The sequence below is a fragment of the Rousettus aegyptiacus genome, unplaced genomic scaffold, assembly GCF_014176215.1.
Source record: "Rousettus aegyptiacus isolate mRouAeg1 unplaced genomic scaffold, mRouAeg1.p scaffold_m13_p_12, whole genome shotgun sequence".
In the NCBI taxonomy this organism is placed as follows: Eukaryota; Metazoa; Chordata; class Mammalia; order Chiroptera; family Pteropodidae; genus Rousettus; species Rousettus aegyptiacus.
Genome location: NW_023416287.1, coordinates 3435116 through 3450097, shown reverse-complemented (window position 1 = coordinate 3450097; position 14982 = coordinate 3435116). Strand labels below are relative to the sequence as shown.

General features: G+C 55.7%; 1 protein-coding gene across 2 annotated transcripts in view; it reads right to left on the bottom strand.

Moving 5' to 3' along the window:
- Positions 1–14571, bottom strand: part of BMP7 (bone morphogenetic protein 7) — a 67256-nt gene extending 52685 nt beyond the window's left edge. The window contains exon 1 of one of the 2 annotated variants that reach the window (XM_016124936.2): positions 13635–14571. In XM_016124936.2, the coding sequence (XP_015980422.1) occupies positions 13635–14052 (418 nt within the window). In that variant the 5' untranslated portion in view covers positions 14053–14571. The remainder of the gene's footprint in view (positions 1–13634) is intronic. The other variant, XM_036229241.1, reaches the window with a different exon arrangement.
- Positions 14572–14982: the final 411 nt, after the last annotated feature.

Below are 14982 nucleotides of genomic sequence, written 5' to 3'. Positions count from 1 at the left end.
TAGCCCCTGTGGGAAGGACACCTGCACCTCACGCTTCTTTTTTTCCAAGTCCCCAGGCCTCCTGTCAAAATCTATAACGGAATGGGAGTTGCGTAAATAACACGAATGTAATTTTTTAATGGGAAGCCACTCAGGAAGTGCCTAGTCTTGGACATGGCCTTGGAGAGGAGCTTACAGGTGTTCCCAGACTCGCTACTGGTGGACTAACCAGGACACCAGGCCACAGTCCATCACCATGTTCACGGGAGAGGCTAGGAGGGACTGCAGCCAGACGGGGACCCAAAGGCAGGCCCAGAAGCCGCCTGCATTTACGGGAGCTCCCTGCCACTCTCTCATTTAATCCCAGCTGCTCTGAGCCACCCCACATTAGAAGGGAACTGCTATGGACTAACTCGTGGACCCCAAATTCATGTGTTGAAACCCCAGCCCCCAATCTGGTGGAATTTGGATTAGGGGCATTTGGGAGATGTTGGGCTTCGATGTGGTCACTGAGCCCAACTCCCCGTGATGGGACTGGTACCCTCAGAGAAGAGGAAGAGACCTGAGCCCTCTCTTTCCTCCACGTGAGGACACAGTGAGGAGGCGCTTGCAAGCCACGGGGGAAAACGGAACTGGCCAGGCCGACACCCAGATCTTGGGCTTCCGCCTCTAGAACAGTGAGGAACGTCTGCCATTTAACCCGCCTGGCCAAGGTATTCGTTACAGCAGCCCGAGCTGACCCAGACGGAGGCCCAGAGCGCTTCGGTACCTCCGATGACCGGCCCAAGGTCACACATCAGTGACCTTGGGACTCAATGCCAGACAGACCTGCTGTCCCCAAAGCTGGGCGAGTGACTCATCATCCCAGAGCCTCAGTTTCCTCACACGTAAAAACAAATGTGGGAATCATGCTACTTGATAAATGACTGGTGTGGGTGGGTCCTCGCCGAAGAGGAAGAAATGTCAGTCAATCGTCCATATCAAAATACGGGGGACGCAGGAAATGCCACCCTCCTAAGTCTGACAAATGGAGCCCAGAAAAGAGGGAGAATGCACGATTTTACTGTGAAATTTCTGTTTGTTTTTTACGAGTGGGCCAGGCCACAGTCAAGGGTTCAAATCCGAGGGGCCGTTTGTGCCCTAAGCTGGCGGACACAGGTCCTGACGGTTCGGCGAGTCCCTAAAAGTCTGCATCGGTAAACGCATGAGGGAACCTTCCGGAACAGCGGGACCGTAATAAGAAGACCAGCTTCCTGGTTTGCCGCGTGCCTGATCGATGCGGCCGGGCTGCCCGCCTCAGCTGGGCACCGCCCTCCGCCCGGGACGCCGCGCTGGGGACGGGCGCGGGCTCCAGAGCAGCCCGGGTTTGGGCCTGGCAGGCGGCAGTGCCTCTGCCAGCGGCCAACACGCCTCCTGCCTCTGCGCGGGGCGTCCTCCCAGCAGCCCGGGGGGCAGGCGCCCACGTGCACCCGGACGAGGACATGGGGACCCGGAGTTCAAGAAGCCGGGGAGTCTTCAGGGGAGAAATCTGTTTAAAGCAGTTTCCTCGAACTAGAGGGAGCCCCTCTGCATGCCCCGAAGGAGAGAGCGTGTCTGCGTGCAGCTGGACATCTTCGGAGGGACAAAAGAGGCAGAAAAACTCTCGCCTTTCTATGTTTAACCCTGTCCCAGGCAGAGGGCACGGGCCGTCTAAAGCGGGGGCCAGCACACTTCCATGATGGGCCGAAGGCTAAGTACTCTAGCCTTCGGGGACTGCGGTGACTCACCTCTGTCCCGGCAGTGTGACATCGCCCAGACAGCACACACGATCACACGACGAGCGGGTCCCAGGGAAGCTTCACAGACACTGGCATTTGAATGTCACCTAATTTTCACATGTCGTGAAACATGCTTCTCCTTTTGATTACATGTCGCCCTTTAAACATGTAAAAAGCATTCTCGCGCACAGGCTGTACGAAAACAACCACAGGCTGGATTCGGCCCCGAGTCCCCAGGCTTCAAGCAGCTTTTGAGCTACACTGAGACGTGGAAAAATGCAGCCTCTCTGCATCCCACCTTCACCCCACTACGCTACCTGCCCAGAGAGGGGAATAGTTAAGAGACAGGTTTTTGCCCTATTTTCTACCCAGGAGAGTTGAAAGAGAAGAGGGACCAGCTCTAAGGCGGTGTTTAATAACCTTTTAGTGCCGTTGGGCAAGAAGAGGTGTGAACATTCTGGTTCCCGGGAGAGGGTGCCCACTCTTCAGGGATCCGGCCTCCATTTTCGTCCCCGGGGTGTTTCAGGCGAAGCTGCGTTCCCAGGAGAGGGCTCACATTTTGATTGCCATCTGGGTTCCTTTCAACCAGAAAATAAGCGTCGCTCTAGAAATGCTGCTTCTCCCCACCCCTTGCTGCCACGGCCGACGGCTCTGAAGCAAAGGCTCCCACGCCGACGTCCATGTTTGAGGAAAGTTACCCTAAACCAGTGGCTTTGCCCCCCAGGGGACCCTCGGCAACGTCAGGAACAGCTCTGGCCGCCACGGCTTTGCAGAGGGGTGCCCCTGGCACCGGGCGGGCAGAGGCCGGGGTGCCGCTCATCATCCTGCGATGCCCGCGACGGCCCCGCAGCAGAGAACGGCCGGCCCGGAAACGTCGGCGGTGCCGAGGCAGAAGAAGCCTGCCCTCCGCCGACCTACAGGGGCACTTGCGGCCTCCCGGGCTGTGTGAGCCACGAGGCCCCCACAGACCTCTGGGTCCCCTTCCCCGCCCCCCGCCCCTGCCGCTGCATCAAGACGATGAGGAGCGCAGGGTCTGGGAAGGTGTGAGGCCAGCAGCGTCCTTTACTGTTTCCTCCTAAAGGAAACGACCAACCGGTGCCTCCACCTTATAAACCGTTTACTAGCCCTGGAAGGTTCTGAGGCCCTGCTGCCATTTTTAAGGGCTTCTCGCTCAACAAATGTGAGGTCAGGTCGGTCAGAAAATGGAACCTGAGAAGGGGGGAGATGGTGGGGGGCATTTTACAAAGTTCAGGACCAAGAGGAAAACTGAAAGGCCTAAAACGACCCCCACCCCCACCCCCTCTTCCTTGCTCATAAACAAACGGCTGCTCTATACGGGGCTTCTCACAAACAGGCGGAAAGGTTTAAAGGGCCCTGCGCACTGCCGAGCAGGGCCGGCTGGCTGAGGCCCCATCGTGCAGGTGGCTCTGTGCGCTGACACCTCGGCCTTTGGGGGGTGGTGCCCTGAACACACCCGAAGACTGGCCCTCTGGGGCCCAAGCTTTCGAAACAGCGACTCGGCCAACAGCCACCTCTCCTGGTCCCCAGAAGGAGATCGTTCAGTTTCACTGGGACTTGGAAAAGTGTAACCACAGAGAATGCAGATAAAGACGTAACAAATATCCGGGGGCCCACAACTAAATGAACAGGAATTAAGATAGTGGTTGGTTTTCTTTTTCCCTAAATAAAACTTTTATTTTAGGATGACTTGAGATGTACAGAAAAGCTACAAAGACAGAAGAGTTCCCCTGCACCCCCGCCCAGCTTCCCCCAAGGTGACGTGTTCCGTAACCACGGGGCGCTTGTCAAAGCTACGAACTTAACATCAGTGTGCTGCTATTACCCAAACTGCAGACTTTTTTCGGATAGCCCCAATGTTTCCGCTGATAGCCTTGCTCTGTTCCAGGATCCGAGCCAGGATCCCACCCCGCACTTCCTAATGGTTTCTTACTGTTAAAGGAGAGAAAACGACAGGAACGACTGGAGTTTATTTAAGATTTCTCCCACTCCCACCCCCCGCCTGCCCCCCCAGAGGCAGCCGGCGTGAGTCCCGCCGCCACGCCTCCGCGCTGCCGCTACATGCGTGTGAAGCCACAGGCCACATGCGGTGTTATCTGGTGTCCTTGTGCATGTGTTTTCAATGACAAATGGGCACCCCCTAGGTACCCTTCTGCAACTTGCCTTCTCCCTCTGGACATTCTGTTTTGAGTCTATGATGCTCCATACAGAAGTCACCCTTGCCTTCCCTTCCAGTTTATTACGAATGTATAAAAAACTTATTACCGAGTTATTTCTCTAATCCCCTGCTCCTGGACATTCAGACTGCTGGTGGGTTTACGCTATCACAAACAATATGCAACATTTACTTTGGCACACGTGGTAAACACCACCCCATGGCCTTCGCTATACAGTGTCTTAAGCAGGATGGATAATGAAAAGGAAAGGTGTAAGCTGCTTAACTTTATCTCACTCTTCGGAGCACCTAACCGCGAAGTCAAGATCAAGGGCTCGGCACCACTGCTTCGGTGACCTCAGCAACACGCCCCCACTCCATCCACGTACCCTCGCCGGGCCAGCAGGAAGGAGTGGACGGCTCTGCGTTCGCCAAGAGCTGGACTCAAACGCCAACCCCACCGCTTCCCAGCTCTGCGGGTTTGGCATCACCCGCCCTACAGCATGCGGAGAGAACCGAATGAGGAAACCGATAAAGAAAGCTGTTAGGAACCCATCGGGGCAGTGGAAGGGTCACCACACAACCCTCCCACGTCATCACCGCTGTCTACTTCAAAGGGGTCTCTGAATTCAGTGTCTAGATTCAGCCGCGCAGGGTCCTGCCCAGACTCGGAAGGCCTCTGAGGCCCAGGAAGAAAGAGCCGCTCTCACGGCCAGGGCAAGACTTCGTGACCAGGCAATGACCTGCACAGCCCAGAGACATGCCAGCCAGGCCGAGCGCCTCCTGAGCTGGGACCAGTCAGGCTCCTTAATTCTCTGGGCAGTGAACCGGACTAAAGCTAAAGCTTGCTTTTGCTGAAAGACAAGTCCTAAAGAGGCGAGTCATTTTACAAGTGGGAATGGAGAGAAGTGGTTATTCTTGTTGAACCACGTGAATACCTCGGTGATACGGAAGCATCTAGAAACACTGGTCTCTCAAATGGGGTGCAAGCATTTGGGGGAGGCAAGAGGGATCCATCGGGATATGGGGGGGGGGGAATATTACAAATACGAATAAGTGAATTTCCAGAACTGACGGACATGGGGGGAGACAGAAATTTACTAGCCAAGCCCCGACGACGATCTCTGCGTAACTGCACGATGAGACTAAAAAATACAGATCCTGTTACAGTGACGCAGCCAACGATTCACTTGTTCCGTTTCTATCACATTATCTTGTGAGACAGACTTCGCCTCCGATAGCGTGGTAGTCACTGGTGCCATTTCCCAGATTCTTTCTGGTGCTCCCCTTCCTGAGCGGGAGAACTGTAATCTCCTAACCACCTAGGGTCAGCTGTGAGCATGTGACTAGCGCTGACCAATGAAATCTGAGCAGAAGTGCCAGGTCACTTCCAGGTAGAAATTTTAAAAGTCCATGAGTCATTCACACTGTCTTTCTCCTCTGGAGCAGTAATTGGTGACATTCCACGGGTGACAGCTCCATGAGTCTGGGGATCTGAGCACCCTCTCACCCGGCCAGTGTGCGGAGCCTCCTACCAACTTATGATGGAGCCATAACTTAATCTAAGAGAACGACAAATGCACTGAATTTTGACCAACTGAGATCACGGGGTTCTCTATACCACATGATAACTCCATTAATGCAGACTACACAGATGAATGCTCAAAATAATCAAAATTCAGGACCAGATTTTTAGCTCACTGAATCCAAACTGCTGAATCATGATTTTGAAAGATCAGATTCTACCACGCTGAAAATTTTAGTGACAGCCAAATTAGTTTAAATTGTCTCATTAATTAAAATTAAAATCTTTTTATTAATAATGATACATCAGATACAATGTGTATTAGCTAACATTAGAATTCTGTCTTGTTTTTATCTTAGTGCCTCCTACTTAATTTTCTGTTTTAGTCTTCTGTTTTACAAAGCACGAACTATCCTACAACAGTCATAGTTACACAATTCACCTCTCTTTAGGGTGTGTACTCAAAAATTTATTGTGGGGTTGCGAGACTCAAAAACATTTAGAAGACACGGCTTAGAACATTCTCCACCTCATCCATGCACGCAGACGGCCAAACTCTGAGCGCCGTCTATGCCGCGAGAATTCTGCAGGGCTACGAGCAGGGCTAACAATGCCTGAGACAACGGGCAAGAAAGAAAGACCTCTATCGTGGACCGAAACACGAGCCGTGCAAACCACAGGGTGCCTCGCCCGCCTTCGTGTGTGCTGTTAAACTGCTGGGCAGATCAGTACTGGGGACATTACAGGACCATCGGAGGCCAACTGTCATGCTAAGTGCTCGGGAGTTGTTGTTTTGTTTTTGTTTTTTTCCCCTCAAACTACATGAAAGCAAGAGACAGAGAGACGGGCATTACAAGACAGCACAGGCCCAACTCCAATGGTTAAACAACATGCAAGTCCTCAATTCTGGAAACAGTGCAAGTTTTTATTCACAGCCAAATTTAATTAAGCCAGACAACAAAAGATGGAAACTTGAAAGCTACTCTGGGGAGATAAAGATGTGAAAGAATAACACGTGACCTCAAAGATGCAGGGAAACTTAATACTCGCTAAGTCAGATTTTTCAAACAGTACAGAGAGAGCTGGAGGGAATTTATGGGAAGCCTCGAGTGAGAAAGCCCACCCCTTGTCTCAGGCCCGGGGACGTCCTCCGTCCTCCAAGTCCCCTGGTCTCCAAAGGCTTCTAAGGGCACTGAATCCCCACGGGGCTTTGTTGCAGCCCAACTGCAGCTGGAGTTGGAGGGGGGGGGGGCAGTCTTGCACCTGCTCCAATAAAAAGTGGGGAAGTTGTGCTGGTCTGTTAATGAATGCTTTGGGCTCGTCACTCCCTTGAAGAGAAAGACAATTTGTACTTTGACCATCTTCCAGAAAGGGGTGGGAAGAAATACTTCAGTAATGCGATTTTTTAAAATTAAAACTTTTTTTTATTTTGGAATAATCTTTGATTTAGAGAAAAGTTGCAAGAGGAGTACAGGGAGTTCCTGTATAGCCCTCGCTCAAGTTTCAGTTCCCCGAGCGAGCAGTAAGCATTTTAAATAACCATAGATGCTAAAAGCGAGACAAAGAGTTAGCATTACACTCTCCTCGTCCTCCAGTAAGTGCGGCGTGCTCATTCAAACTTCGTTGATCTCTGAAAGAGGAGGGGGATGCACGCGCACACGAGCACACAAACCTGGGGACGTTTTCTGGACATCTTTAAAATAACACAGGTGGCTCATCTCAGCATGCTAAGATTCAGAACTGAAAAACTGAAGTTTGGACTAATATACCAAAGTGGACAGTGACCTGGACATCACAATAAAAACAAGAACTACCAATTATTGCACACCTACTGTGTGCGAGACTCCGCACGTCCGTGACAGGATTTTGTCTTCGTGAGGATCTGTGGAGGAGGGGATTATTATTCAGCTTTTCGAAATGAGGAAACAAACCCAGAGATGTTGAGTAACTTGCTCAAGGTCACGCAGCTAATATGCAACCCCAGTGGAAACAGACACATGGGTTTAAGCTGTGTCTAAAGAGCATCACTGTGGAGGCCGTGCCATTCTCCCCTGCCAAGTCACACCCTCCGCTGTCACCGAGGACTTCCGTTACACGGCAGTAAAGCCCTCAACCCCCCACTCCATATATCATCCAGAATTAGCTGCAAAGTGTCAGGAAACTTGGCCGGGCAGCCCCAAGCCTCGGCGAGGGCTGGAAGCCTTCACTGTGAAGCCCTTTATAGAAAGCCGCGGTTGGCAGCCCCGCTCCTGCATGGGAACAAATTAACATTGGCATTCCAAACGCAGGAAAGGAAGGAAATTGGAAACACAGTTTATACTTGGCCAGCCCTTTGAAATACTGTACCATGCTACCGACATCAATTAATGAAAAGCAGGGTTGTGCTGAGAGGCTCTGGTTTGGAAATGCATTAACACACGTTAAACATGTTTGTACAGGAACTGGATTATAAGCACCCTGGCTCCAAAACAATAAAGCAATTACCCTGAAACTGGGGCTCTCTGAGTTGTCATTAATTCAAGCCACTCCACGCGGATCAGCAAAGGCTTTGCACGGCTCCCAACAATGCCTTCCGACACAAACGTTGAAAGGACAGCATCGCACATGCTACTCGGAGTTTCACATAAGTAAGTGTCAAACTTCAGGCGCTCCTAATGTCCCCCCGAATCATAAACACTCCGCGGCGGGGAGGGGAGACTGCGCAGCGGCGGCCCTGGCATTCATCGGCACTGCCATTTCACACGGGGTTCGTGCAATTTTTCGCCGGGGGAGGTTAACTATGAGATATCTGTTCCGTATTAAGAAATACCAAGTCGCATTTTTGTCAACTATCGTTTGTCAAACGCCGTTTTCTGTGAAACCCAGAATTCATTTGCAGCTGGACACACGGCGCGCCCTGGACGGTTGGCATGACAGCCAGGACCGCGCAGCGAGAAGCCTTCCCGCCAACTGCAAACAAAAACAAACAACAGCGGCCGGGCCGAGGCTCCGGAGCGGAGACAGCCCGGGCCCCGAGCTGCCTGCGCCCGGGACCCGGCCCGCTGGGAGCCCGGACTCCGCACCGCCGGCCGGGCGGGCGCCCGCGTCGCGATTCCACGAGGACGCGTGAGAGAAGCCGCGGGGGCCGCGAGGGGAGCTCCGCGTGTCTGGCTGGTTAGCTTCCCGAAAGCCTGGCATCCCCGGGCGCGTCACCCACACGCACGCCCCCCCCTGCGTCTGACGCCCGCCGTCCCGGCGACCAACGTCGCCCACGCCGCCGCCCCGCCCCCTCGCCCTGGTGACGTCACCCTGCAACTCCGAGTCGATCTGGGACCCGTCACGTCGGAGCAATGTGGGTGTGTAGAGCTAAATGTGTTATCATTTTCACCACAAATTAACAGTTTCTAGGTAAATATTGGTATTTCCTCACCCCATGAAGGCGAGAGGAGGCGCATGGCACCGGCGCATTTGATTTAAACTAATTAAAAGCAGAGGGTCATGCAATTCAATATATTGATTTTACCAGTGGGACTTAAATCTTTTATAATAAGTGTACACAGCTGCGGTGCTGCGCCACCACCTCGCTCTCAAGGCTAATCCTCACATTCCTTCCGACGATAACGTGACAGGTCCCACACATCCCTGCCTGTGCCCTAACCCCCGGGGACGCTGCCAGAGCGCATTAAGGCGAAGCATTGCAGCAACCTGCCAAAAAAAGCCCCCGTGTGCCGACGGCCCCCAGCCAGGCCTGAAGAGCGACTGCAAGAAACGTCAGCGTGGCCAGGCGTTCGGTGCAGAAGACTCTCCGTGCAGAATGCTCAGCGGGTTAAACGGATGGGCAGGCTGGGGAAGGGTGGGGACTGGGGCAGTATTAGGACACTCTGATTCCTGCGACGGGCCAAATATGACCTTACCCAGTGACGGGGCGGGGGGCGGGGGGGGGGGAGGTATTAAAGCGATAGGGGTGATCAATCAACTTCGAAGGGACTCTCCCTGGAATGAAGTCATCACTTGTCTCTGAGTCCAGCGGACATGTGACATGCGCTCACGTCGCAGGCATGCCGGTGGTCAGAGCGCGCACACCAGCTGTGTTTACTTCGGCAGAGGCTTCGGAGCCCGCTCCCCTAGGTAAGGCCCCGCGAACCGCAGCTCTCGAGAGCTGCACCCCAGAAGCGGTTTCTGCTCCACGCGTTCAGAGAACCGTTCCTTTCCCGCCCTGAAATCAATGTCGACCTGGGCCACTTCCCTTACCCCTTTGATGGGCCGCTCCCCAACTGAATGACAAGCCTGGAATAAAAAACAAAAAAACAAAAAACAAAAAACAAAAATAGCCACCCGAGCTGGCATCCAGGGCTTGGCCCTAACCTCCTTCGGTTCCAGAAGAGAAATACAAAGATCACAAAAGTTCAACCCTGGGTCACATACGTCCTTGGGAGAAGGGGGGGTGCGGTGGGGGAGAAGAGCTTTGATTTATAGAAGCAGGAAAATGAGGTTTAAAAGAAGTGATTCTGAAAGGGTTACGAAAAACACAGCTGTCGGTGCGCTCCCATAGCGAAGGCGCCCTGCAGAAGGAGAGAGGGAAGGGGGAAAGCCTGTGTGACATCTATATTAACCTCTGGCTGCTCACCAGTGAGCGCGGCGCTCCGAGTGCTGGAATGTGGAACAGCCCCTTCCAGAGCTTAACACAAGCCAGGTTACAGCTGCGAATGCCTGCAGCCCATGCTCCCTGCGCCCAGCTCTCCCTGAAGGAAATTTTTAAACTGTAACAGAATCTTTTTCTAATGCTCTACAGTGGTAGGGCCTGTTCTGGAGGGGCAAAAGGAGAGATCTTAATGCCAAACACTTGTCAGCAAAAAGGACAGCCAGATGGTAAAGGAAAAGGCACACGGCGAGGCCCCTCGCCGCCTCCTCAGCTGCGTTCACAAAAGCCACTCGTATACACAGAGTCCCATAATGACAGGTTTCCAACTTTCTCTTTTTTTAATTCGGCTTTGAAGATTAAACAAATTTGGTCCCTTCATAGCCCGGACCAGAGATAAACATGCACCGCACGCCCCCGATGCCAGCCGGCTTCTTTAGAAGATTCCACAAGAAACTGCTGAATTTCCCCGAAGAAAGAACTGTGGGGAGCTCTGCCTGGGTCCCGGTCCGTAGGAGTCACGGTGCCTGGGAGCTATTTAAGAGAGGATGGCCTGCTTTGAATTCTAAAAATTAAGTCTATCCAGCAGAGTCCAGGGCTTGTTAATCCAAACCAGTTTACAAATCTCGCCATTGAACTGCAGGGGCCCAGGCTGGGAAGGAGTGAGTCCCAGTCTGGCAGTGCAGGCAGTGGCTCACCGGGCTTCACTGTGAGGCCGGCCTTCGTCACAGGCTGCGGTCTGAGGCCCTCGTCGTCAGCACCTGGTTTTGTCATAAATTCCCCTCTAGTTCTCTCTCTAGTTTAGCTCCCGCTCAGCCTGGCAAAAAGCTTGACTTCTGCAGACAGAGGGAAGAATAACGTACCAGGTCTGCAAAAGCCTTCAGAATTCAGACAGAGGTCGGTCTCCCAAGCACTGCAGGACGGTGGCGGTCTGCAGCGGAGGGATGAGGGGCCAGCGGACGAAGTTGGCCTCCCCTCGAGATCTCCATCACAGGCCCTCCAGCGTCCCCCCAGGTCCCCTGCACGCTAACGAGTAATGGTTTGATATGGGCGAGTGACATTTTCCTTCTCTTAAAGTGTCAGAATAACACCTTTAGAAAACTTAGTATATCACAGATCAATATGATCTGTAACCCGAGGAAAAATCATGCGCCTTATCAGCAAATGCGCTTCCAGGCAAGTCTCCTACACGCCCCCCTCCAATCTCACTGCCACCCTCGGGCCCCTCCTGGGGAAAAACTCCGTGACCATGACAGAACAGAAGGCACAGGTGGTTTAGAAATAGGTCAACCTTAGAAGCTTCTAGAGAAGAGTGTTGCCAAACTGCAGTCCGGGTCTTCACCCAACTAATTACCTTGAGTTTTAGGGCCAGAAAGAGAAAGAAAACAAGGTCGGTGCACTCTGTTAAAAGCCGCTCTGCCATCTAATTTGGAGCGATGTTCCAGAAAGCAAGACCTGAGGAAGTCAGGACGGTCCCACAAAGCCCAAAGCCAGCCCTGATTAAGAGGCTCAGACAAGCCGGTCTTTGTCCTTTCGAGATGAAAGAAATGGGACTAACGGGGTTGAAAGGTGTGTGTGCAGCCAGAGGAGGAAAACCACCCAGCTGTGGCCTTCCCAGACAAGTCCCAGCTTGCTCCCAGAACCAAGGGGGAGCAAACAGCCCTGCCCCGAGATTCCCAGGGGCACCAGGCTGGCAACTCAGCCCTTCTCCAGTGCAGGGAGCCCTGCGTCTGGCCCTGCCATTGATCCATGAACAGCAGGGTGCTTTCTGGACGGGATTTGCAGAGCCTTCCACAGAAGCCGGGGCTTACAAATACCTTTTTAATGACCTCGGCCAAGCTCTGAAGGCGGCCACTGGGACGGGCTGCACTCACAGGGAGTCACGGGTACCCAACGGGGCAGGGTGCCATAAATTCTGGCCAGAGAAAAGCCCTGGTTAACGCCAGCTTCAGGACAGCTATAGAGCTCTGCTTTAATTTACTTATTTATATGTACGGATTTGGAATTTTTCTTTAGTTTCTGGTATAGGTCATAAATACACATTGTAAAAAAAAATCACACACAAGTGCAGGCAGTGAAAGATCAGTCCCCACTCCCTCAGCTCCGGCCCTGGCCCGGCCCTGGCCCCAGCCCCGCCCCCCAGTTAAAACCCACGGTCGGTTCCAGTCTTCTTCCAGTGGGGAAGGGATGACGTCGGAGCCCATGTGGAACCTCGCTGATCTGCACCTTGCTCTTTCCCCCCTCAGACACCTTGGGGATTGCTCTAAATCAGGACGAATGGAGCTGCCTCGTCCTAACAGGCTGCTTAGTAGAATTCGAACTTCCTTGAAGTTGTTTTGGCATCTGCACCTCCCGCCTCTTGCTCGCTGAAACTCGTTTCGCTCTTTGATTTTGGCTATTATTAAGGACGGACAATGGCCTCCCCGGAACTCCGGGGACCTTATCTGGAGCGGGAGGCATTACGGTTGATCCTGGCTCCCCCCGAGCCCTGCATCCACGCCTCCCGTGCTCCTCGGGGGCTTGAGTATCATTATTTCCATGTTGACACTGCGCCCATGGGCGTGAGTTTGCTGTCTTGGATCTGTTCGGATTTTCGCAGCAAGTTACACATGTAGAATGAAAGCGGCTCAGGAAACAGCGCTATCGGGGCGTGTTATCTCGGAAACCAAATATTTGATCATCAGCCCTACAGCGCGCTGCCGGGGGTTAGTTTGAGCAAGTCTGGTGACTGTGCGTGCACGGATGGAAGGGGGGCCGCCGCGCCCCCGCCGCAGCCCCCGCCTCCCGTCCCCCGGGCCGCTGCGGCTCCAGTCCGGAGCTAGGTCCCCCAGCCGCCCCCGGCGGCGTCTGCTCGGAGATCCCGCGCCGCCCAATCGCCAAAAGCCGTGGTTTGCGCGCCACATGTGATAAACGCTGAAAATGGATTCTGCCCGCCCGGGACCTATCATTAAATATTTAAAATAGAAAGCTCGCAATGGCAACGTTTCTTCCCCGGTTCCAGCCAGGAAAGCCGAGGGCGAGGGGGGTGCCCAGCGGCCAGGAGAGGGGCCCCGAGGCGCTCCGGGCGCGCAGCAGGCTGGGGCGGGCGCACCGCGAGCGGACAGGTAGGGCTCGCCAAGGCCGGGAAGGGGCCGCGCAGCCCGCGATGCCAGAGCCAGGCCGGGCTGCGAGGGGCCCAGAAAGGGCGGGAAGGCAGCTCTGCCGAGCAGGGCCCTTTAAATCCAGGTAGCGCGGGTCGCGCCGGCCCAGCACAGCTCACATGACCGAGCCCCGCGCTTTGAACTGAGCCGCGGCCGCCCCGAGCCTGCGGCCCCAGAGGTGCGGCCGGCAGCTTAACACAGAGGGGCCCGCCTTCCCCAAAACTCTAACAGGCCAAATTAGCCTTGTTTGCCCTACCTGGGGCGCGCACAGCTTGGGGTCCACTGGGGCCGGGGGTAGGAGACCCATGGCCCAGCACTACGGTTTTGCAAACGGCCGAAGTAGAAAGATGGGCGGGCTGGATGTAAGAAGCGGTCCCCTCCTCCCTGTTCCAAAGTGCCTCCTGGCCGAGACGGTCACCCCCTTCCTCCTGCCCTCACTCACCAAGGTTGACGAAGCTCATGACCATGTCGGCGTCGGTGAGGAAGTGGCTATCTTGCAGGCTGGCCAGAGGGGGGCCCTGGGTGCTGAAGACCGCCTTGTAGGGGTAGGAGAAGCCCTGGCCGTCGGGCCCGCTGCCCTCCTCCACCGCCATGGCATTGTACAAGTCCAGCATGAACATGGGCGCCGAGTTGTGCTTGCCCTGGAGGTGGGGGCGCGGGCGATGGGGCAAGCCCAAGATGGAGAGGATCTCGCGCTGCATCTCCCGCCTCTCCTGGCTGCGGAGGCGCCGGTGGATGAAGCTCGAGTGCACCTCGTTGTCCAGGCTGAAGTCGGCCAGAGCGGAGCGCAGCAGGAACAGGGGCGCCCAGAGCGCCACGAAGCTGTGGGGCGCCGCGGCGCGCAGCGAGCGCACGTGCATCGCGCCGGCTCTACGCGCCACCCGGACTCCGGGCACCCGGCGCCGGGGCCCGCGCCGCCCCAGGTGGCGTAGGGGGGCAGGCGGCCGTCCACGCCGCTCGGTCACTTACTGCAGACGGGCCCCGCGGCGCCCGCGCCGGACATGACCCCGCCTCGGCCGGCTGCTCTCTGCCTGGACCCCCGCCCCCGGCTCCGCGTCGGCCCCGGAGCCCCTCGCCCGCACTCGCCCCGGAGCACCGCCGGGCTTGGGAACCGGCTCGAGCGAGCGAGCGAGCGAGCGAGGAGGCGGGCGCGGGTGGGAGGAGCAGCCAGCAAACCTAGGAGCCGGGAGAGCGAGCGCCGGGGAGGCGGCGGGGCGGCGGGCGGGCGAGCGCTCCTTCCTCCTGCTCCTCTGGCGCTCTGGCCCCCGGGCGGCGGCGACCCAGCCTCTTCGGAACTGCGGCGCCGAGAGCAGGGGCCCCGGGTCGCGCTCCAGGCCCTGCGCGCCCTTGATCTTACGAGAGGCCGCCTCGGGAGCCCCAGAGTGGTACGCGCTGGGGCCTGGGAGGAGGAGGACGAGGAGGAGGACGGGCTTCCAGGGGCCCCTCCCGCGCCCGCGGCCTCCCACCTGCCCTCGGCCCCGCCCTCCCCCCAGCTGCGCCCAATGGGTTCATTCATTCCTTCTAGTGCGATCTACAAATATTTACCGAGTGCCCACAGGGTGCCCACCGCCGAACTGTGCGCCGGGGGCGGAAGGGGGGGATGCGGTGGGAGGAATCCGAGCCGGCCCCACCCTCCCGGGACGCCCAGTCCGGACGGGAGAGGAGGCCTGAGCCGGACTCGGGGGATTTGGCCGCGGAGGAGGAAGCTGGGCGAGTTCGAAGGGTGCGCGGAGATCCGAGGAGGCTTCCCGAAGAGGCGACCCCCGGCCCCTCTGGTCGCTCCGCCCCTC